The sequence below is a fragment of the Ranitomeya variabilis genome, chromosome 3 (genome assembly GCF_051348905.1).
Source record: "Ranitomeya variabilis isolate aRanVar5 chromosome 3, aRanVar5.hap1, whole genome shotgun sequence".
Lineage (NCBI taxonomy): Eukaryota > Metazoa > Chordata > Amphibia > Anura > Dendrobatidae > Ranitomeya > Ranitomeya variabilis.
The window spans coordinates 278,683,965-278,709,863 of NC_135234.1; the positions used below are offsets into that span (position 1 = coordinate 278,683,965).

Consider the following 25,899-nt stretch of genomic DNA (forward strand, 5'->3'; position numbering starts at 1 on the left):
GCGGAATCCGCAGAAAGAAGTGACATGCTGCGGAATGTAAACCGCTGCGTTCCCGCGTCGTTTTTTCTGCAGCATATGCACAGCGTTTTTTGTTTCCCATAGGTTTACATTGTAATGTAAACTCATGGGAAACTGCTGCGGACCCGCGGCTGCGGAAACGCTGCGGATCCGCAGCGTTTTCCGCATTGTGTGCACTTACTCTAAGTGTATCTATGATACTTATTACACACTTCTCCAATCTTTGCAGATGAGAAAACTTGCAAAATTGACAGTGAGTCAAATACTTTAATAATTTTCCCCACTGTATATTACTCCATTTGGAATAATGGGCCACATATATTGCTCCATTCAGTATAATGCCCCAATATATTGCTACATACAGTACAACAGCATCACACAATATATAATGGGCCCACAAAAGCCCCCCTGATGAAGTCAAACATGAAATGCATGTTGGGGCCACTCTCCACGCTACCATCAGGTTGTATACAGGGGTTGTTATTGCTTGGTAACGTGGGATCATTGTGCTCTATTTTGTGAGCTATACCTCTCCATGACTACTTGGGAACTTCTCCCTCTACTGTGCAAACTGTATTGTGTCTGGTTGGTGTTCACTGTGATTTGCACTGTCATTTTGACAGATTTTCCTGGACCAATTAATATACCTTTAATGCTGACATGTTTTTGGATCATACTGAGATCATGTTACATCTGTATAAAGCAGTCTTTTATGTTTAGTTTACAACTGAGGGCTTATGATATACTTACCTTTGGACTTTTCAGCAGGTTTTAGATGATTTGATCCTTGATGCTGTGTGCATCATAGCAACATATCTATATGTTGTACTTGCCTTGACTGTTTGTTTATACTTTGCTGTCACGGTGCATATGGGTCTTTGTGATCGGCTTATTCTTTGACTATTGCCATGATGTTTGTGATTAGGACTACATACTGTATGTACTACTACCTATGCCTTGGACCCATGCTTTTTACCAGGGCCATTTGTCCTTTTTTTTTTTTAAATACTGTTTTCTTATCTAATATTTGTATTTATAAGTACTTAATAAAGAGTGTTTTATTCTTTAACTGTATAGCACTCCCAATTTTTTGCTTTTTTCATTTTTTTCCCACTAAAGATTTATGTTGTACTTATCGTTAGGCTAAGCTCAGTCAGGTTGATATGTGTCTCCAATTCCTAAGCTATAGGTATATTTTCTTGTCCTATTGCTGTATACTCCATGGTATTACATGGCACTCTGGTGCCTCTTTCTCACCTCTTTTTATTATTCCTTTTTTGGAAATTGTCTGTTTTAATAATTTCTGTACTAAAGATTGCAAACCTTTTACCCAATATGCTCCTGGTTCCCATTTCTTTTTTAGGTTATATAGTGCTCCATACAGTAAAATGGCCCCATATATTGATCCATACAGAATAATGGGCCCCATGTATTGCTCCATACAGTATAAAGGGCCCCATGTATTGATGCATACAGTATAATGGCCCCATATAATGTTTCATACAGTATAATGACCCTATATATTGCTCAATACAGTATAATGGGCCCCATTCATAAAAAAATAAATACTCATCTCTCCCTGTTCCCTGCTTCCAGTGAACTCTGCTCCAGTCAGGTCTCCTCAGCATCTTGACTCTCTGTGACGTCTCAGTGAGTGCAGAGGGTGCACTATAGTGACATCAGCGCAACCTTTGCACTGAGACTTCACAAAAGAAGACATTGAGCAGTTCACAGCAGACACCAGAGAACTGGCAGCAGGGAACGGGAAGAGGTGAGTATTTGAAACAGATTAAGGGGCGAGGTGGCCAGTGCCAGCACTGGAATTGGCCCCCCTTGACTACCTGTAGTGTGCTGGGTCCCTCCAATCTCCCACGTGACTCTTCTGGGACAGGTCCTGTTTGTACTGTGCATGGCAGCCTTTTTGGTGCATGTGCAGTACAAAAGTCGGGGGTGGAGGGGCAAAATTCAAGGATGGTACTTTTTTCTGCTGGACGCTATAGATGCAGAGACAAGCACCAGGGTTTTACAGACTGTCCATAAATTTACGAATGGTTGGCAACTGTGACTGGTAGTGGCAGTCAGGGAGAGTACCTGAAGCTGCGCTGCCAGAGATAGCTAACCACAAAGTGGGTGCAAAAGGCCATTCTCGGCTCCATACTTTCTCTATGATTCAGGTTTCATTATTTAGGAGGTACGTGGCTTGAAGTGGTCAAATCCACTGAGGGAAAAGGTGTAACAGAGGATCCAAGGGTAAGGCCTGAGATTCAGTCTAAAACATGTAAGAAAAGTGCTCAAATATATATTTTTTCTACAATACTGGGAATAATGTTTTTATTCAACTACCAATAAAAGTTTTTGGAAATATTTTATCCTACAAACAGCTGGCTCTCCAAAGCTTTTCCTGTAACAGAGGATCACCTGGAGAGGTAAGAGATGTTATTTTTATTATACAGATGGGGTGGGAGAAATGGACATGGAATTGTTATATATTGGGGTATAGAGGATGTGCTATTGGAATTGTGGGTAGACAATGTGTAAAATTGTAAGGTGTTTGAGGGATGGGAAAGAGGACATGGAATTGTAATGAATTAGGGGGAAAGGGCACAGGATAAAGACTTGTAATGAAATGGGGGGAACGAGTAGGGTGGTGAAGACACAGAAGGTAATTTATTAAGGAGGGAGGCACAGTTTTTTAATTTAATGTAATTTATTTTTATTGGGCTGTGGGAAAATAGCTAAAAGTACACATACACTTAAACTATCGATGCTGGGTTGCAGAGTGGTTGATTGTATCTTAATGGTGTGTTGCATATTTGTATTGAGGGACATAGTGCCGGAGATTTTATAAGCAGTAGTCAAATATAGTTATACTGTATATGTGACACACTATTACAAGAGATACATAGATGATCTGTTCATCATATGGACTGGAACCACAGAGGAAGCAGAAACCTTTCCGTTGGATCTCAATAAGAACTCTTGGGGCTGACATTTTTACACAATTTTCCTTTTTTAATATTGATTTCTTAGGTCTGAATATATACAAATATATACAAAGGCGATCAGGTTTTTTTTTTTTTTTTTTAAAGCGTTGATGTGAATAGTTATGGTATTTCAATTTTAATAGTAGCCATTATGCCAAATGGATTTCTAACATTCCTTATGGCTAATAAAAGAAAATAAGAAAAAAAAAAACTGTACAACCAATATAGATTTCCTAATGGAAGCTTGCATTCTCAAAAAGAGATTTAAGGGAAAACACTACCCCAAAACAATCAATAGTAAGTGATATGGAACTAAAGAAAAAGATCAAATACAGTTTCATAAAGATTTAAAACCAATCTTATGGAACAATAAGAGAGGTTCTTTCTAAATACTGGGTACTCCTTACCAATTGTTCCATACTATATATTATTGTCCATCCCAACATTATCTTCCGTAGGAACATGAACCTAAAGAATCACATTGCTCCCAGCAGAATTAGAGCTAGCAAGCCACAGATGCCCTGTCAGTTGATTCCATCCACATTCTTTGCCTTTATAGGTTCTTAATGGTCCAATACAAAACATTATTTTGCTGAAAAATGATTATAAATGGGAGGAAATCCTTTTCTTTTCTTCCACACCCACAAGAGAAGTGTTGCCCATTAAAGAATTCGTCCACTGCAATTCTGATTTTGTAAAATATTTTATAAAGTGTGAATGTAAATTACAATCAGTAGGACAGATGACCCAAGCAACACATTTCAGGACGAATGGACATAAAAACACGTTAGAAAAGGTATTAAGTGCCATAGCCTTTCTAGGCATTTTCTCACTAAGCACAACAAAGACCCCAGCAACCTGCACCTCACTATACTTGAACAAATAACTGATAAAGTATCCAACAGATTATAAAGACTCATTAATACGGAGTTCTATTAGATGTTTGTGCCCCAAGAATCCCGCGACTGTGCCCTGCACTCCCTCAAAAGTCCATACCTTTTCTTCCCTTCTATGGGCACTGCATTCAGGGATTTTTAGTGCAGGAGACTTCTGCTCCAATGAGCTCCAGCGATAAGGTGCTCTTCCCACTTCCTCTCTGCATAGCCATCACCATATACACATGGTTTCGAGCGATGACTATGCAAGGAGGAAATGGGGAGAGAACTTCATTGGTGTGCATGCCGGAGGTCACAGTGACTCGCTGGCACTTGCACAGAAGATCCCTGAATGCAGTACCCATAGAGGAGAGGAAGACGAATGGATTTTTGAAGGAGTGCAGGGTGCAGGCGTGGGTTTCTGAGGCCATAACTGGTGTGCATGGGAGCAGGATAAGTATTATAATGAAGAGAAGAGGAAGGGATTTCTTCCAGGCACCACAAGCCCAGGAGCCTGGAAGTAATCATTAACATACAGAAAAAGTATGAAATTTCTCAACAACAAGATTGCTAATATAAGGCATACCGGTAGGACTAGTATAGCATTTCTATCATCTACAGTCATGGCCAAAAGTATTCACACCCCTGCAATTCTGTCAGATAATACTCAGTTTCTTCCTGAAAATGATTGCAAACACAAATTCTTTGGTATTATTATCTTCATTTAATTTGTCTTAAATGAAAAAAACACAAAAAGAATTGTTCTAAAGCCAAATTGGATATAATTCCACACCAAACATAAAAAAGGGGGTGGACAAAAGTATTGGCACCGTTCGAAAAATCATGTGATTCTTCTCTAATTTGTGTAATCAACAGCACCTGTAACTTACCTGTGGCACCTAACAGGTGTTGGCAATAACGAAATCACACTTGCAGCCAGTTGACATGGATTAAAGTTGACTCAACCTCTGTCCTGTGTCCTTGCGTGTACCACATTGAGCATGGAGAAAAGAAAGAAGACCAAAGAACTGTCTGAGGACTTGAGAAACCAAATTGTGAGGAAGCATGAGCAATCCCAAGGCTACAAGTCCATCTCCAAAGACCTGAATGTTCCTGTGTCTACCGTGCACAGTGTCATCACGAAGTTTAAAGCCCATGGCACTGTGGCTAACCTCCCTAGATGTGGATGGAAAAGAAAAATTGACAAGAGATTTCAACTCAAGATTGTGCGGATGTTGGATAAAGAACCTCGACTAACATCCAAACAAGTTCAAGCTGCCCTGCAGTCCGAGGGTACAACAGTGTCAACCCGTACTATCCGTCGGTGTCTGAATGAAAAGGGACTGTATGGTAGGAGACCCAGGAAGACCCCACTTCTTACCCCGAGACATAAAAAAGCCAGGCTTGAGTTGGCCAAAACTTACCTGAAAAAGCCTAAAACGTGGAAGAATGTTCTCTGGTCAGATGAGACAAAAGTAGAGCTTTTTGGGCAAAGGCATCAACATAGAGTTTACAGGAGAAAAAACGAGGCATTCAAAGAAAAGAACACGGTCCCTACAGTCAAACATGGCAGAGGTTTCCCTGATGTTTTGGGGTTGCTTTGCTGCCTCTGGCACTGGACTGCTTGACTGTCGAACGACCTGGTCTGAACAGCGTCCGACATGACAATCACCTTCACAATTCTTGCATCCATTGAACTTGTGAGTTTTTGGAGAGTTTCTGCTTATATTTCTTTGCATGAAGTCAGAATAGCCTCCCAGAGCTGCTGTTTTGATGTGAACTGACTCCCACCCTCATAGGGTTGAGGTCAGGGGAAGATGGTGGCCACACCATGAGTTTATCTCCTTTTATGCCCATAGCAGCCAATGATGTTAGGGTTGGCATAACGCACCGAATATATTTATTAGATGGGATTGGTGCGTTCGCAACCCGGGATCCACCATGCAGGAAAGAACCTGCTGCTAAGTAATTGGCGACACTATATGGCGGTATGAACCAGCTGTTAGCTTCACAGAGCGGCCGAGAAAGCAAAGCTCTGTGCCCTGTTAGACTTTCACAGAGGCACAGGCTAACTACCCAAATGAGGCAGTCATTGGTCATGCATGCACACAAAACTCCTTGCCGGAGGTGCCAGCGTTCTAGGGGCTTATTTCAGCCAGGTCCCTGAATACACACAAACACAATCTCCTCGCCGGAGGTGCCAGCATTCTAGGGGCTTATTTCAGCAGGGTCCCTGAACACATACAAACACATGACCACACTGGCGCAAAGCACATAACTTAGGAAGATACTAGCGCATGGCCGTGCGGCCATGCGAGCCTTAAATATCTGCAGCACGTACAGGACCTTCCAAGAAGGACCAATGAGAAGCTGCTACAGAGCCTGCGCACCTACAGGACCTTCCTAGAAGGACCAATAGATTTGGCTGCAGTACCTGAGCATGTGACCCTTGATCTCCACTGAGAGATCTTATCCTGGGCATGCTCAGTGTGTGCAAAGCAGGACTTAGTCCCAGAAAAGCCTGCTCGCTGCAGATCAGTGCAGGGTACAATCGCAGAGCCTGGAGAGGCAGCAGTAACCCTTTGCACAGTATCAGTCATAGTGAGACGCTGGGACCGACGTCTCCGCTGAGCAGGCTCCAGTGCGGCCGATGCAGAGTGGGAGACTGCAGCAGACACGGATCGAGATTCCCCCTGTGCAGCAGAGGAAACTCGACTCCTAACAAATGACTCAGAGGTATTCTTTGCAGAATGAGATGATGCATTGTCATACATTAAGATAATTTTGCTCCTGAAGGCATGTTTCTGCTTTTTATACCATGGAAGAAAGTTGTCAGTCAGAAACTCTATATACTTTGCAGAGGTCATTTTCAAACCTTCAGGAACCTTAAAGGGCCCTACCAGCTGTTTCCCCATGATTCCAGCCCAAAACATGAAACTTCCACCTCCTTGCTGACATTGCAGCCTTGTTGGGACATGGTGGCCATCCACCAACCATCCACTAGTCCATCCATCTGGACCATCTAGGGTTGCTCGACATTCATCAGTAAACAAGACTGTTTGAAAATTAGTCTTCATGTATGTCTGGGTCCACTGCAACCGTTTCTGCTTGTGAACACTGTTTAGGGGTGGCCAAATAGTAGGTTTATGCACCACAACAAGTCTTTCATGGATCCACCTTGAGGTTTGAGGGACTCCAGAGGCACCAGCAGCTTCAAAAAACTGTTTGCTGCTTTGTAATGGTATTTTGGCAGCTGCTCTCTTAATCCAATGAATTTGTCTGGTAGAAACCTTCCTCATTATGCCTTTATCTGCATGAACTCGGTCTGTGCTCTGTTTCAGTCACAAATATCTTCACAGTATGATGATCACTCTTAAGTTTTTGTGAAATATCTAATGTTTTCATACCTTGTCCAAGGCATTGCACGATTTAACACTTTTCAGCAGCAGAGCGATCCTTTTTATTTCCCATATTGCTTGAAACCTGTGGCCTGCTTAATAATGTGGAACATAATTTTTAAGTAGTTCTCCTTTAATTTGAATCACCTGGAAAACTAATTATCACGTGTTTAAGATTGATTTCAGTGATCCATTGAGCCCTGAGACACAATACCATCCACGAGTTTATTTGAAAAACAAAACAATTAAATCTTTATGACACTTAAATCCAATTTCATAATAATTTGGAACAGTGTATATATAAAATTGTATATTAAAAAATCTGTATATATATATATATATATATATATATATATATATATATATATATATATATAAATCTATCATTTAGTATTAGACAAAAAGTGAAAAATATATAATAAAAACTTTAAATAATCAGTTTTATAGGCGGATAAATATACACATGAATGCATACAGTACTACAATACTGTGCTTCCAGATGTCTTATGACAATGTGAGTCACGTCCCATGGTAAAAATAAAAACACTAAGGAAAAATGCTAATTAAAAACAAATAAATGTGTAAAAGTGATATAATATAGCCAAAGGTGCAAGTAAGGGCAAATATGGCAACACAAAGCAATTCAATTAGTACGTGCTGAATAGAGTACAATGACATTTAAGTCTAGCAGTGAATGGCAGGTTTCATATGTAGTGGACACGAAAAAACAAACACTAAAGGAAGTGTGAAAATAGCCCAACAATAAGGGGAAAATGTGTAATAACCATGGGAAGAAGGCTACTATAAAGCCAAATGTGCACAAGTAAGGAGTGAGAGGGTATGTCACCTAATAGGGATGATGCTCCGGTGCTACACATACCCCGACACGCATTTCGAACTGCGTCCTTCACCAGGACCTACCACTGTCTGGCATCTGGAGAACAGGAAGCCTAGGGATGTCGCATAGATGTCAAGCCAAAACAGGTCTCAGGTGAGGATGTTACCTTTAGTAGCCATTCAAACCCATTTGTGTCAACTTCTGTGCATATTATCAGGCCAAAATCACCAGGGTAAGTGAACTTTTGATCAGGGTCATTTGGATGTTTTGGGTTGTCATTATGATTTAAAAAGAGAAAACACAGTAGTTTGACTATAAATGGCTTCACCCAACCACTATCCATGAATGGAGAAAAGGTTTTGGTGTCATCACTCATAGTCTCTGAAAAAAGGCCAAGAAAGCAAAAATTCTGCCAGGGTATGTAAGCTTTTGAGCACAACTGTATATGTACATTAGGCATGTTGAATAGCTCTGCTATTCATTAATGCCACAGGTGTTCAGTAATTAATTCCAACATTGAACCTGTTTGATAACGCCCATTAGGGAGTGTTTTGTATTGATAGTTGCCTGAGGAAGGAGCTAGACCAACTCTAAAGGTACCTTCACACTAAACGATATCTCTAGCGATCTGTGACGTTGCAGCGTCCTGGCTAGCAATATCGTTGAGTGTGACAGGCAGCAGCGATCAGGATCCTGCTGTGATATCGCTGGTCGTAGGTTAAAGTTCAGAACTTTATTTGGTCGTCAGATCGCCGTGTATCGTTGTGTTTGACAGCAAAAGCAACAATACCAGCGATGTTTTACAATGGTAACCAGGGTAAATATCGGGTTACTAAGCGCAGGGCCGCACTTAGTAACCCGATGTTTACCCTGGTTACCAGTGTAAAATGTAAAAAAACAAACAGTACATACTCACCTTCGCGTCCCCCGCCGTCCGCTTCCTGCACTGACTGAGCGCCGGCCGTAAAGTGAAAGCACAGCACAGCGGTGACGTCACCGCTCTGCTGTTAGGGCCGGCACTCAGTCAGTGCAGGGAAGCGGATGCCGGGGGACGCGAAGGTGAGTATGTACTGTTTGTTTTTTTACATTTTACACTGGTAACCAGGGTAAACATCGGGTTACTAAGCGCGGCCCTGCGCTTAGCAACCCGATGTTTACCCTGGTTACCCGGGGACCTCGGCATCGTTGGTCGCTGGAGAGCGGTCTGTGTGACAGCTCTGCAGCGACCAAACAGCGACGCTGCAGCGATTGGCATCGTTGTCTGTATCGCTGCAGCGTCGCTTAGTGTGAAGGTACCTTAAGATGTGTAGCATTAAATAAAGACCAAGTTTCATAATACTTTTGGTGGCATCTTAGTCCTTACTGGCAGCACTACACCCAGCCACTCTTTTTCCCTGGATTACACTTCTGGATCTCTAGACTGGATCCAGCGTGATGGGGCAGCAGCCAGTGGATTACACGCCATACCTTCTCATTGTTGTGCCTGCAGATGCACAACATATTCAGGTGAGCACTTTCACCATGAGGTTTTTTTTATTGTTCTTTTTCCATTTGTCTATTGTGATCTGCACAAGGTATGCTTTTTCTTTTAGTCTTTGTCAAGTATCAGAGACACACACAACAAAGAATTAATGGAACAGCATATGCAATAAGACAGCTAAGGGACATTTAATATACTGAATAAAGCGATCGGCAAATAAGGGGGGGAAGTGCATCTAACAAATAACCAAGTAGGCCAGAATTACCGGGCGCAGGTCACAGCAAGTGGCATGTTGCCAAGCAGACATGAGAACTCCTACTGGGAGGCAGTGTGCGTATCACCACCCAAGACTGTGCAGACATATCTTGTTGAAAAGTGGGGCATTGCCATAGAGATGTGACGCATACAGGCATGCACTCTGATATGCAATCTGGGGGAAAGATGTTCTGCAATTTGTGGAGCTGGTGTTGTCTTATTGTAGATGCCATCACATTGTTTATTGTAATTACACACAGGTTGTCATCTTTGTTACTGTTTTCTTGTATCTCGATAGCAATGTGGTTGGGACCACGCAGAGTACACTGTCCGGGTCCCTGGCTACCCTTAATCCTCCCCTGAACGTATGTGGTAAAAAATGATGTTCAATCGTCCCTCCTCTCCCTGTCTGCAGTAGCTGACTAGTCTGGCCCTCGGTGCATCCAAGGTAGTGTGACCACTAATGTGAAATACTAATGAAATACGGATGCATGAATGAGGCCTTACCATGTAGGAATAAAACAGCCATCCATAAAGAACGTTTTAGGAAGCTGATAAAGTGACGCTGATACCTTCTAGGGCTAAAGTCTTGATGTCAGGTGCTGTTTAAAGCAAAATTAGGCCTGGTCATTAAGGAGAGAAAGGGGGTATTCCTAACACGTGTATGTATGTATAACATATACACAGGAAGGTATAACAGGAAGTCCCACCAGTAGTAACTGTATCTGTATAAAACAAGGCCCTGATGCGCACCACAATCAATGGCATATAATGTTGACTTCTCTCATGATGCTGTTCTGGAGTGCACCTCTCCTCGCCTCCTGACTTCCTGCTTTCCAGGGAACAGCATGTTCCTGATGATTGACATTTCAGACCAGCACAAGGAGTTCATGGGGTCCTGCTGCTTGGCTACATCTGCCCAGCTTCAGAGCTTTGGTTGCAAGTTCTAAAACAAATAGCATGTGTAGGAAACCTGGAAACTTAAACAACCGCTTAACTGTTGATGTAAACGTCTTTCAGGTCTTGAGAAAGAAGAGGATTTTTAATAATAGGTATATTATGCTGGAGCTACAGAAATAAATTATTTACATTTTTAACTATGTATCATCCCCCTTAAATCAATTATATTGTATAACTGATAACTTTGTTCATATATATATATATATATATATATATATATATATATATATATATATATATATAAATATATGTATATATATATAAAGTCCAAAAAAGAAGGCAGCACTCCATTTTCCATATAACTGTGCAGAGTTTAATCACACCACATGTCTGTGCTGCGACGTTTCGGCTCTGAATGAGCCTTTCTCAAGCAGTGGTTACATCAGCTGTGTGCATATTTATACCTTTTTAACATGATCCTTAATAGGTGCCATTTGTGTTCAATAAAATGCAATACAATTCTAAAAATCCTTCACATGTTCAATTTGCCCTCTAGTGGTATCTTTGTAAAGTGCATATGTGCTTTTGCTTTTGTGTAAAATAAGTTATATATTAGTAAACTAATCCATCCAAACATTGTACTGTATATATTATGTTCATATTCCACTAGTTCTTACCCCAGTGTGACCCGCTACTAATGGAGGACAGCATTTTTCTCGGCGTTCCTACAATTCAATTGCGCATGTCCAGCGAGTCATATAACTATGTCGGGCTGCCGGCCAATCCAAGTATCAGAATACCGGCGCATGCGCAAACGAGCTACAGTTAGGTCGATATATATTTGGACAGAGACAACATTTTTCTAATTTTGGTTATAGACATTACCACAATGAATTTTAAACAAAACATTTCAGATACAGTTGAAGTTCAGACTTTCAGCTTTCATTTGAGGGTATCCACATTAAAATTGGATGAAGGGTTTAGGATTTTTTGCGCCTTAACATGTGCCACCCTGTTTTTAAAGGGACCAAAAGTAATTGGACAATTGACTCCAAGGCTATTTCATGGACAGGTGTGGGCAATCCCTTCATTATGTCATTCTCAATTAAGCAGATAAAAGGCCTGGAGTTGATTTGAGGTGTGGTGCTTGCATTTGGAAGGTTTTGCTGTGACGTAAACATGCGGTCAAAGGAGCTCTCCATGCAGGTGAAACAAGCCATCCTTAAGCTGCGACAACAGAAAAAACCCATCCGAGAAATTGCTCCAATATTAGGAGTGGCAAAATCTACAGTTTGGTACATCCTGAGAAAGAAAGAAAGCACTGGTGAACTCATCAATGCAAAAAGACCTGGGCGCCCACGGAAGACAACAGTGGTGGATGATCGCAGAATAATCTCCATGGTGAAGAGAAACCCCTTCACAACAGCCAACCAAGTGACCAACACTCTCCAGGAGGTAGGCGTATCAATATCCAAATCTACCATAAAGAGAAGGCTGCATGAAAGTAAATACAGAGGGTTCACTGCACGGTGCAAGCCACTCCTAAGCATCAAGAATAAAAAGGCTAGACTGGACTTTGCTAAAAAACATCTAAAAAAGCCAGCACAGTTCTGGAAGAACATTCTTTGGACAGATGAAAGCAAGATCAACCTCTACCAGAATGATGGAAAGAGAAAAGTATGGCAAAGGCGTGGTACAGCTCATGATCCAAAGCATACCACATCATCTGTAAAACACGGCGGAGGCAATGTGATGGCTTGGGCATGCATGGCTGCCAGTGGCACTGGGTCACTAGTGTTTATTGATGATGTGACACAGGACAGAAGCAGCCAAATGAATTCTGAGGTATTCAGAGACATACTGTGTGCTCAGATCCAGCCAAATGCAGGAAAACTGATTGGTCGTCGTTTCATACTACAGATGGATAATAACCCAAAACATAAAGCCAAAGCAACCCAGGAGTTTATTAAAGCAAAGAAGTGGAATATTCTTAAATGACCAAGTCAGTCACCTGATCTCAACCCAATTGAGCAAGCATTTCACTTATTAAAGACTAAACTTCAGACAGAAAGGCCCACAAACAAACAGCAACTGAACACCACCACAGTGAAGGCCTGGCAGAGCATCAAAAAGGAGGAAACACAGCATCTGGTGTTGTCCATGAGTTCAAGACTTCAGGCAGTCATTGCCAACAAAAGGTTTTCAACCAAGTACTAAAAATGAACATTTTATTTAAAATTATTGAATCTGTCCAATTACTTTTGGTCCCTTTAAAAACAGGGTGGCACATGTTAAGGAGCTGAAACTCCTAAACCCTTCATTCAAGTTTAATGTGGATACCCTCAAATGAAGGCTGAAAGTCTGAACTTCAACTGCATCTGAATTGTTTTTTTTTTAATTCGTTGTGGTAATGTCTATAACCAAAATTAGAAAAATGCTGTCTCTGTCCAAATATATATGGACCTAACTGTATATGTCGCCATCTTTGTAGTGGCATATCATCCTGGTATGCTAATCCATTATTCTATGGCGGGCGCGTGCGCTTAGGCATTCAACACCGTCTTGATCACATAATCTTACTAAATAGCGGGCAGTCTATTCCAGCACCACCAACTTTGTAGTGTGATCATCTGATGATGCCCACAATATTTTTAGATACAATGTGCATAACACTGCCCTGACTCCCCAGGCTCAGCCTTCCTCAGGCCATCTCCTGAGGGTCACATAGCGTTCCACCAGTTGCAATTAACCCTCTCAGGTCAAACTGCCCCAAGTTTGAACCACTATATAGCAGTAACACTTAAAACCACCTTTTCTTTATTTGTGATCACACTAGAACAAAAGAGTAACAAATAAATGCTGTCCTCCATTAGTAGCGGGTCACACTGGGGGTAAGAACAAGTGGAATATGAACTTAATATATACAGTACAATGTTTGGATGGATTAGTTTACTAATATATAACTTATTTTACACAAAAGCACATATGTAACCACTGCTTGAGAAAGGCTCATTCAGAGCCGAAACGTGGCTGCACAGACATGTGGTCTGATTAAACTCTGCACAGCTATATGGAAAATGGAGTGCTGCCTTCTTTTTTGGACTTTATGCATTTGAGTTAACCGGTGAACAGGTTACCTGGAGGAAATTGCACCCGGAGATAAGTTAAAAGTTTGTGCTGTTCCTTTTTTGTGAATATGTTGATGTTTGGAAATTTTTGCACAAGTATATTTTTTATAATCAGTACATTTAACATCCTTAAGCCATTTTTTGGTAACATGGAGGAACAATCCATGGAACCTGGGACATTTAACTATACGGTGGAGGATGAGGAGCGTATACTTGGTAATATAGAGGGGGATGCAGCTTTCTTGAACGTACCCTCAGTAATTGAAATGAAGCATAAATATACCAATGATATGAAGTGCCTGATCAGCACTCAGCTACATTTGGGTGCAGAGAAGAGCGACCAAGGTTATTAGAGGACTGGGGGGTCTGCAATACCAAGATAGGTTATTACACTTGGGGCTATTTAGTTTGGAAAAACGAAGACTAAGGGGTGATCTTATTTTAATGTATAAATATATGAGGGGACAGTACAAAGACCTTTCTGATGATCTTTTTAATCATAGACCTGAGACAGGGACAAGGGGGCATCCTCTACGTCTGGAGGAAAGAAGGTTTAAGCATAATAACAGACGCGGATTCTTTACTGTAAGAGCAGTGAGACTACGGAACTCTCTGCCGTATGATGTTGTAATGAGTGATTCATTAATTAAATTTAAGAGGGGACTGGATACCTTTCTGGAAAAGTATAAGGTTACCGGGTATATACACTAGATTCCTTGATAAGGCATTGATCCAGGGAACTAGTCTGATTGCGGTATGTGGAGTCGGGAAGGAATTTTTTTTCCCCATGGTGGAGTTACTCTTTGCCACATGGTTTTTTTTTGCCTTCCTCTGGATCAACATGTTAGGGCATGTTAGGTTAGGCTATGGGTTGAACTAGATGGACTTACAGTCTTCCTTCAACCTTAATAACTATGTAACTATGTATGTAACTATGTAACTATGTAACATCTGACTACATTGGGGCAATATTTAAAGGAACACAAGATACCAAGGGGTCTAAGATCCAACATCAAGCCTAATTTATTTAGCAGTAATGTTGCATTTTGCAACAGATGTATGATGATGACACAAAAGAGCACAATTAGGTCAAAAATACTCTGTTGTAAAAAAATCACAGTAATAAGCAAGTGCTAATCAAAAGATGTAAAGAAAACAGGGTATTTAGTTGATACGTTTTTTGCAAAAAAATGTATACTAAGCTGCTCCACCAAATCGTCAAGGTATACCCTTATAGAGCAGTCCTAACTAATGTATGCAATCCCTATCTGATGTATTTAAAACCTGATCATCTGTATAGTACCTGTATAAGCAGGGTTCAGAGAAGGACTTTCCATGTGGACATGCAGGATGGAACAGCTTAAATGCAAATGACCAGAGGAGTGGTGGACTCCCCAGTCTTGTAGAAACAAGAGAACAATAATAGAAACAGAAACACATGGGCTACTTGCACATTGAACAAGTCTGTAGGAACCTGTTCACACCACCAGAAAACTTGAAGACACAAAAGAGCACAATTAGGTCAAAAATACTCAAAGGTCAAAAGATTTATGATGATATCTAATAAATATGCCATGGATGTGATGTTATTGAATGTTGAATTTTTACAAGTCGAAGTGAAGAAATTACAGTCTAGTGTTGGGGAAACTGAAAAGAAACTACAAGATTTGCTTAAGGATGAGTGGATTACCTTTAAAGATAAAGTGGATAAATATCTTAGTAAATTTTGTGGTGAGCTAGAAGAAACAAAAAGGAAAAAATGGACATTGGGGACTATGAGACAGGCCATATATATTCTTGGCAAATGGCCAATGTGAAAATACCTTGGAAGAAAAGAGGTTATTTGAGTGGAAATGATCCTAATGTTACTCATGGTTAGTGGTTACTGTATAATTAATAAGTTTGCTCCTTATAGATCCGATGAAAAACCTAGAAGAAGAAAAAGGTGAGGAGGCAAGCACCAGCACCGGAGGGAAAGAGAAGCCAGAAAAAACCAGAGCACAAAGAACCCAGAGTCTCAAAAAGAAAGAACAGAACTAGTGGTTAATATTTCCCATAAGGTATTGACTGATGCACAGATTTCTGTATTAAGCAAGGGGATAAGTTTCAGTCCCTGTACCCATGTTGACTGGTTCGAATTACAGCTAGACCTTGAACGTTTTCTTAGACAAATTAGGTTGAAAGAGTGGTTTAGAGGTAAAGATAATGTTACCATTGATAAAAACAGTGAATTTGATCTAAAAATGGTGGACCTAAAGAAAAATAGCAAATTTGTCCCCCCCCACATATTCAGCCGTTATTGAGGCATTTGAAGTAGCTGTGAAAACAGATATAGAACAACTGAAGGTTAATAGTACAAGAAGTTATAAATATCCAAACATTCTGAGAGAGGAGGTTGCGGCTTTAGAAGAACTTGTCCATGACGACGACATCATTGTAAAGCCTGCGGATAAAGGGGGTGCTGTCGTCATCATGGACAAGTGTGCATATATCACAGAAGTTATGAGACAGCTAAGTGATGATTTAGTCTATGAGAAACTAGAGAGGGATCCAAGGTTCAATATTTATGAGGAAATTAAAAAATGTCTGAAAGAAGCTTTGAATGCATCTATAATAGACCAAGAATTGTACAATTATTTATTGGAGGAGAACCCACGCACACCAGTGCTGTACATAACCCCAAACATACATAAAACCTTGGTTAACCCTCCGGGGCGACCGATAATTTCGGGAGTTGGATCTATATTCAATAAAATGGGTATCTTCCTGGACAGAATATTTAATCCTATCACAAAAGAGTGTAAATCAAACATAAAGGACACTACAGATTTCCTAGAAAAAATAGAAACACTACACCTTGAGGGGGAGGTGATTTTAGCCTCATTCGATGTAGTGTCTTTGTACACTTCAATTGATCACAAACGAGGTTTGAAAGCAATAGAAAGGAAGTTGGATCCCAATAAATATACTGTTGAAGGTAAAATATTTTTGCTGAGGATGCTGGAGATCATACTGAGGCGCAACTATTTTCTGTTTGGCGACGCGTTTTATGCGCAAAAACAGGGTAAAGCTATGGGGGCCAATATGGCCCCCTCGTATGCTAATTTGGTAATGGCGGTCCTGGAGGAGGACTTCGTCTATGTGTCCCACCACTTTCGGCATGTGCTGGTGTGGTGGAGATACATAGACGATGTCTTCCTCCTTTCGACAGGGACAATAAATGAATTGGATGATTTCCATGCATTTTTGAATACAGTTGACCAAACGATTAAATTTACATTAGTAAAGTCTAAATCAGAAATCCAATTTTTGGATGTCCTTATTGAATTGAGAGATGGTCAACTGACAACTACATTGTTTGTAAAGGAAACGGATAAAAATAATCTGCTTCTATATGACAGCCAGCATCCAAGATCCATGAAAAGATCTATTCCATTGAGCCAACTATTAAGGCTTAGACGTATTGTAAAAGAAGAGGATAAAGTTGATGCAGCAATAGATCTGTTGTTAAAAAAATTCCTAAACAGAGGATATCCTAGGGAGTTGTTGCAAATGACAAGAAATAAGGTAATGGAAAAGGATAGAATGGAATTAATAAACAGAGGACGAAAAGAGAAACGTATGAAGGTATACAATAGGATCCCATTTGTCTCTACATATGGAGAAGAGAGTAGAGAAATTGCAAACATTATTAAAAAACATTGGTCAATGCTAGGAAGATGTCTCCCTGATGTCCAGGAGTTCAGAATGCCACCACTAAACTCATACAGAAGAAATAGGAATATAAAGGACATCCTAATTAAATGATATTGGTTCTAAAAAAAGTACCCAAAGGTCACTAACAGGATATAAGAGAAAGGGATGTTTCCCCTGCCTGAATTGCATAAATTGCAAACACATAATCAAAGGATCTACTTTTCAGCACCCAGTAACAGGAAAAACATATGAAATTAAACAATACCTGACCTGTAGCTCTGAGTATGTAATTTACCTGTTGACATGCCCTTGCAATTTATGGTATGTGGGTGAGACAACTTACGAATTCAAAACGAGAATGAATCAACATCGATATACCATTAGAAAAAATAGAATGGACCTCCCAGTCCCCAAACACTTCGTTGAATGTAAACACATGGAAAAAGATCTAAAATGTAGGATTATAGATGCTGTCCCAATACAGCGAAGAGAAGGGGATAGGGAACAGATTCTCAAAAAAAGAGAATTGATGTGGATATATGAACTAAATACCCTTAGACCCAGGGGCCTCAATGCAGATTTTAAGATACATACAATATTATGAGAACGCTCAGTAATCTAATACCTAATATGGTGAAGTCTTCCGACAAGCCTACAGCCTGCAGTGATCCTGAACCTACTGAACCGCCGCACAACCAGCTCTGCCCTCTCCTAGTGTATCATCACCCATCCCCTGCAGATTGTGAGCCCTCGCGGGCAGGGTCCTCCCTCCTTATGTACCCGTGTGCCTAGTTTTTTGCTCATGTTTAATGTATTTGTCTATATTTGCCCCGTATTTCACATGTAAAGCGCCATGGAATAAATGGCGCTATAAAAATGAATAATAATAATAATAATAATAATATAGTATTTACTATTTTTAAATGTAGGGGCATGCTGATATAATTGTCAATATGTATGTTCCTAATTTTATATTTGTTTTATCTAGATGTTGCCTAGTACAAGACTTGATGATTACCCAGAGGGACCCTGCAAATATGGAGGACATTCAGAAAAGCATATTTTGAATATTCTATTTGAGTATGTAGTATTGAGTCTAATTTTGGTAAAACTATATTGCTATTCCTTAAATTGTCGGACTGTGGGCCAATAAAAGCAGTTTAAATATATATAATGTCTCTCTTTTATATTTTTTTGACATTTATTTGTTACTCTTTTGTTCTAGTGTGATCACAAATAAAGAAAAGGTGGTTTTAAGTGCTACTGCTATATAGTGGTTCAAACTTGGGGCAGTTTGACCTGAGAGGGTTAATTGCAACTGGTGGAACGCTATGTGACCCTCAGGAGATGGCCTGGGGAAGGCTGAGCCTGGAGAGTCAGGGCAGTGTTATGCACATTGTATCTAAAAATATTGTGGGCATCATCAGATGATGACACTACAAAGTTGGTGGTGCTGGAATAGACTGCCCGCTATTTAGTAAGATTATGTGATCAAGACGGTGTTGAATGCCTAAGCGCACGCGCCCATCATAGAATAATGGATTAGCATAACAGGATGATATGCCACTACAAAGATGGTGACATATAGCGCGTTTGCGCATGCGCCGGTATTCTGATACTTGGATTGGCCGGCAGCCCGACATAGTTATATGACGCGCTGGACATGCGCAGTTGAATTGTAGGAACGCCGAGAAAAATGCTGTCCTCCATTAGTAGCGGGTCACACTGGGGTAAGAACGAGTGGAATATGAACATAATATATACAGTACAATGTTTGGATGGATTAGTTTACTAATATATAACTTATTTTACACAAAAGCACATATGCACTTTACAAAGATACCACTAGAGGGCAAATTGAACATGTGAAGGATTTTTAGAATTGTATTGCATTTTATTGAACACAAATGGCACCTATTAAGGATAATGTTAAAAAGGTATAAATATGCACACAGCTGATGTAACCACTGCTTGAGAAAGGCTCATTCAGAGCCGAAATGTCGCTGCACAGACATGTGGTCTGATTAAACTCTGCACAGCTATATGGAAAATGGAGTGCTGCCTTCTTTTTTGGACTTTATGCATTTGAGTTAACCGGTGAACAGGTTACCTGGAGGAAATTGCACCCGGAGATAAGTTTAAAGTTTGTGCTGTTCGTTTTTTGTGAATATATATATATATATATATATCTATATATATAATTGTCTAAGGGTTTTTCCGTCTGTCTGTCTGTCTGTCTGTCTGTCTGTCCTGGAAATCCCGCCTCTCTGATTGACCAATCAGCGACGGGCATAGCATGGCGACGATGATGTCATAATGGAATTGGCCTCGACCAATCAGAGACGGGCACAGTATCGACGTAGATGTCATAATGGTTGCCATGGCGACGATGATGTCATAAAGGTATACTACAGGGACATGCATATTCTAGAATACCCAATGCGTTAGAATCGGGCCACAATCTAGTATATATATATATATATATATATATATATATATATATATATATATATATATATATATATATATATATATATATATATATATATATATATATATATATATATATATATACATACATACACAGTGCCTACAAGTAGTATTCAACCCCCTGCAGATTTAGCAGGTTTACACATTTGGAATTAACTTGGCATTGTGACATTTGGACTGTAGATCAGCCTGGAAGTGTGAAATGCACCGCAGCAAAAAAGAATGTTATTTCTTTGTTTATTTTTTTTTTTAAATTGTGAAAAGTTTTTTCAGAGGGTCATTTATTATTCAACCCCTCAACCCACCAGAATTCTGTTTGGTTCCCCTAAAGTATTAAGAAGTAGTTCAGGCACAAAGAACAATGAGCTTCACATGTTTGGTTTAATTGTCTCTTTTTCCAGCCTTTTCTGACTATTTAAGACCCTCCCCAAACTTGTGAACAGCACTCATACATGGTCAACATGGGAAAGACAAAGGAGCATTCCAAGGCCATCAGAGACAAGATCGTGGAGGGTCACAAGGCTGGCAAGGGGTACAAAACCCTTTCCAAGGAGTTGGGCCTACCTGTCTCCACTGTTGGGAGCATCATCCGGAAGTGGAAGGCTTATGGAACTACTGTTAGCCTTCCACGGCCTGGACAGCCTTTGAAAGTTTCCTCCCGTGCCGAGGCCAGGCTTGTCCGAAGAGTCAAGGCTAACCCAAGGACAACAAGGAAGGAGCTCCGGGAAGATCTCATGGCAGTGGGGACATTGGTTTCAGTCAATACCATAAGTAACGTACTCCACCGCAATGGTCTCCGTTCCAGACGAGCCCGTAAGGTACCTTTACTTTCAAAGCGTCATGTCAAGGCTTGTCTACAGTTTGCTCATGATCACTTGGAGGACTCTGAGACTGACTGGTTCAAGGTTCTCTGGTCTGATGAGACCAAGATCTTTGGTGCCAACCACACACGTGACGTTTGGAGACTGGATGGCACTGCATACGTGTTGTGAATTCCGTCTGGGCTCCCTCTGGTGGCCTTTAGCGATACTGCGGGTCTGGAGCTGGGCTCAGCTGCCTCATTTCCTGCTATGCTGGTTCCTATTTAACTCCACCTGGACCTTTACTTGTTGCCTGCTGTCGTTGTATTCAGTACTGGTTCTGACCTCTCCTGGATTTCCCTGGTGACCTGTTTCTTTCTGAGAAGCTAAGTTTTGCTAGTTCTTTTTGCTCTTTGTTTCCTTGAATATGTTTCTCAGTATATGATGTGTTCAGTCCAGCTTGCTTATATGTGATTTTTCGCTTGCTGGTAGCTCTGGGGTGCAGAGTGCGCCCCTCACATCGTGAGTCGGTGTGGGGGTTCTTGTACTTTCTGCGTGGATAGTTTTTGATAGTTTTTGTACCGACCGCACAGATCCCTTGCTCTCTTCTGTCTATTTAGTGTTAGCGGGCCTCATTTGCTTAAACCTGTTTTTCATTCCTACGTTTGTATTTTCCCCTTAACTCACCGTTATTATTTGTGGGGGGCTGTCTAAACTTTGGGGTTATTTCTCTGAGGCAAGTGAGGCTTTGCTTTCTCTCTAGGGGTAGCCAGTTTCTCAGGCTGTGAAGAGGCGTCTAGGTTTTTAGGTAACACTCCACGGCTGCCTTTAGTGTGTATGGATAGGATCAGGATTGCGGTCGGTATAGTTCCCACATCCCCGGAGCTTGTCCTAATATTCAGGTTTACCTATCAGGTCAGTTTGGTGATCCTACCACCGGATCATAACAATACGACCCCAAGAATACCATCCCTACAGTCAAGCATGGTGGTGGCAGCATCATGCTGTGGGGCTGTTTCTCAGCCAAGGGGCCTGGCCATCTGGTCCGCATCCATGGGAAGATGGATAGCACAGCCTACCTGGAGATTTTGGCCAAGAACCTCCGCTCCTCCATCAAGGATCTTAAGATGGGTCATCATTTCATCTTCCAACAAGACAACGACTCAAAGCACACAGCCAAGAAAACCCAGGCCTGGTTCAAGAGGCAAAAAATCAAGGTGTTGCAGTGGCCTAGTCAGTCTCCTGACCTTAACCCAATTGAAAACTTGTGGAAGGAGCTCAAGATTAAAGTCCACATGAGACACCCAAAGAACCTAGATAACTTGGAGAAGATCTGCATGGAGGAGTGGGCCAAGATAACTCCAGAGACCTGTGCCGGCTTGATCAGGTCTTATAAAAGACGATTATTAGCTGTAATTGCAAACAACGGTTATTCCACAAAATATTAAACCTAGGGGTTGAAGAATAATTGACCCACACTTTTATGTTTAAAATTTATAAAAATTTAACTGAGCAACAAAACTTTTTGGTTTGTAAGATTTATGCATCTGTTAATAAATCCTGCTCTTGTTTGAAGTTTGAAGGCTCTAACTTATTTGCATCTTATTAAACCTGCTAAATCTGCAGGGGGTTGAATACTACTTTTAGGCACTGTATATATATTTTGTTAGATGATTATTTTTGCTTCAAGCTTTTCAATCTGCTTCCCTCTCTAAGCTTTAAATGCTCATTTAGCCTGAAAATATCCTAACAGGGATGATGTTGCTGCTGGGTGTCTACAATCATGCGATTTTTTGAATGTATATATTAACTTATGTTTAAGGGACTCACCACCTTCTGCTACATCAGCAACGTCTTCTCCTCCTCCGGTTGCCATTATTTATAGATGGAGCAAAGCAAAAGGAAAGAATCAGTATTCTCCAGGGATCCTGCAATGCATAACTCATTTAAGACACAAAACTAAATGTTGAAGGTATGAATGTAAGCCTAGCATAAATAAATGGCTATACATGAAATACAGTACATTTAAACCAAATGCAAAATTAATACAGTATAAAGCAGATGAAAATAATAATACTAGAGCAGAAAACATGATAATACAAACCAACAGATTAAAGGCCCTATATCTTTAAGTTTAAAGGGCCAAAAGTATTATTGACAATCCATAAATACTATGCAAAACATTAAAAAAGCAGAATACAGGTTCATTTAAAAAGATAAAACAAAATTTTATTAAAGAAATGCATATAAAGACAGGTATATATACATGCACATTCTACATATGAGGGCAAGGTGATATGATACAACAAGTATGGTGGATATGCGGAGTGAACCCTGGACAAGATATTGATGTATTAGTGCAAAAAATGCTAATCATAAAGTGCTAGTGCCTTTGCATTTCTTATCAGCTCAAAATAAATCATGTATTGCTGGGAAGAGTAAGATTCAGTCAGAATAAATTCAATTGTCAAAAGAAAACATATATTAAAGAGGAATTAAAAACCCCACCAGCAAACCTATGCATATATTGAAAATGGAGTCAGTCAGTTAATCCAGGTCCCTACCCATAATGTCATACCAGGATGAGTCAGTCAGCAGCCCCATTGCGTGTTTCTCGTGGGCTTCCTGACCGTATGCTGAAGACTACATAATATAGAGTTGACCCCTCATGTACGTCGTCTGTCCAATCTTCATTGCGCATGTGTGTTGTGGCCTGGCATATTCATAACACTGATTCAGGCTTCACACTTGGCGTGGGGGGTAGGGGGAAATCCACCATAACATCAATGACCTGCACGCGTCACATCCTGAGCGCCGTCGGCAGTGTGGTGCATACAATCGCATCACAGACATGCGCAGATCACAGGACATTGCCTTGGAAACAGACTGCATGATCAAAATACTTTATTGCCTGGTCAGTTAATACTAGTGATGAGCAAACATGCTCGCCACTACTCTTTACTCGCCTGAGTATCACTATGCTTGGTGTACTCGGCGAGCACCGAGCATTTCCGGGATTAATCTGCGGTAACTGGTGTCTCCACCAAGGGTTTCTGGCGGACTTTAGAGACCCAAAAGATTTTTCCAAAAATTCACCCCAAAAAAACAAAATTATACAGTCTGTTCTGTCAGACTGAGGCCTGTTGAAAAATCATAGTTTGTCAGGCATATGTAGCATAGATGTGTGTGCTAGCCTTGGGCCACTTTTTTTTTGTGCATTTTAAATTCACCGAAAAAGGCCTCATATCTGCGTGCTTCAACTTTGGGCATTGTAGGCCAGTGGACCCCTTTTTTTGCTTTCTGAGTCTCTAATTCTATACAGCACTATTTTGCATATAAAAAGGCCACATTTTTGCCAGTGTGTTGTTTCCAAGACTGCCCTAATATATCTACGTGCTCCAAGTTTGGTCATTGTAGGCCGGTGGACCCCTTTTTTTGTGGTCTGATACTCTAACTATACAGCACTATTTAGCTTCCGAAATTATAAAAAGGCCACATATTTGCCAGTGTGGTATTTCCGTGACAGCCCTCATATCTGCGTGCTCCAATTTTGGTCATTGTAGGCCGGTGTACCACTTTTTTTGCTGTCAGATACCCTAATTTTATACAGCACTATTAAGCTTAAAAAAATATAAAAAGGCCACATATTTGCCAGTGTGTTATCGCTGTCAGACGTCAGATGTATTTGTGGCCAACAAAATGTGGAAATTCAGGCCTACATTCAGCTTTATTTGCGGTCTGTTACCCTAGTTCGGTACACTATTTTAGTTTACAAAAATTAAGAAATACAGGTCACATATCGAACAGTGTGGTATCATGTTAAACATACTTCTCGTTCAAGTTGTTACGGCTGTTTCATGATTGTGTTAAATGCTGCAACTACTACTACCACCATCATTATCTTCTGCCTAGAGGCAGTCATTGCGCACATAGAAAGTTTGAGGACCAGAATGGGAACGCTTTTGGGTGTTGTACCCTGTCTCTGTATTACGAAGGCATGTGCTCCCGCCAATAAAAGCGGTACTGCCAGAAAGCGAGGGGCCATGTTCACAGTGACCACCAGAGAGCGAGGCACCGTGCGCTCCATGATCGTGAGTACAGTGCACGTTCGCAGTAGACACAGTTCAGCCTCCGTGTTCAGCTTTGTTATTAATAATTATTAATAATTAAAGGGCACAGAGGAATGACAGAGGACATTGGTACAGTCAGCAATGTACTCCCTCAGCATTTTCCAAAACAGAGCACTCCTTGTGAGAGTCCACCACACCTCAGGGCCAGGGCGATAGGAGGGTGTGAGAAAACTCTCCCCGAACTTTGTCAGTGTTCCACTGCCTTTGCTAGATTGGTGTTGTGTCTCTCTCACCTGTACTCCTTGCTTTGCCAACGAACTGTAACCTCTTCTGCCAGCATTTTCAGATGGGAATTTTTTTAATAATTCAGCAAGAAGGGCCCTATGGTCCTCAAACATTGTAGTACACCTGTCTGCCTCTGGAATAAGAGAAATAAAGTTCTCCTTGTAGCATGGGTCTGGAAGTGACACCAATCAGTATTCCCTGTCACCCAAAATTTTGAGAACGCGAGGGTGACAAGAAAGACAGCGGAACATAAACTCAGCCATGCGTACAAGACTGCTAACAGTCGATATTTCCGTGCCATCACCAAGAGGACTACTGACCATGCTCTCCTCATCCTCCTCCTTGTCCTCATTCCTCCACAACTTTCGACAAACCTCAGTAATATCAATGTAAACACATCCTTGCAAATACATTTCCCTGTAGTTTTTATCCCCCCCACCTCAGTGTAGATTGTAAGTTGTCACGAGCAGGATGTTTTTTTGGGGGTTTCATTATTGTTGTGGTTGTTATTTAGTGTAGATTGTAAGCTGGCACAATCAGGGTTTTTTTTTCTGTTTAATTGCTGTGTTATTGTTATTGTTGTTATTTAGGACTGTTGTGTTTCAAACTGTAAATATGTTGATGCTATATAAATAACTATAAATATTTATATTAAAACACAGAGAAGCAGGATGGAGATGTT

General features: G+C 40.8%; 1 protein-coding gene and 1 long non-coding RNA gene across 4 annotated transcripts in view; one reads left to right on the forward strand and one right to left on the reverse strand.

The window, feature by feature from the left end:
* The window catches only part of LOC143815847 (uncharacterized), a 155,208-nt gene extending 139,284 nt beyond the window's left edge, over positions 1 to 15,924 (forward strand). Inside the window, exon 4 of the long non-coding RNA XR_013223816.1 lies at positions 15,792 to 15,924. This is a non-coding gene — a long non-coding RNA (uncharacterized LOC143815847). The remainder of the gene's footprint in view (positions 1 to 15,791) is intronic.
* The window catches only part of BAK1 (BCL2 antagonist/killer 1), a 336,138-nt gene that overhangs the window by 144,466 nt on the left and 165,773 nt on the right, over positions 1 to 25,899 (reverse strand). For all 3 annotated transcript variants that reach the window (XM_077295505.1, XM_077295504.1, XM_077295506.1), the window contains exon 2: positions 22,693 to 22,790. In XM_077295505.1, coding sequence (XP_077151620.1) covers positions 22,693 to 22,738 — 46 coding nt within the window. In that variant the 5' untranslated portion in view covers positions 22,739 to 22,790. The remainder of the gene's footprint in view (positions 1 to 22,692; positions 22,791 to 25,899) is intronic.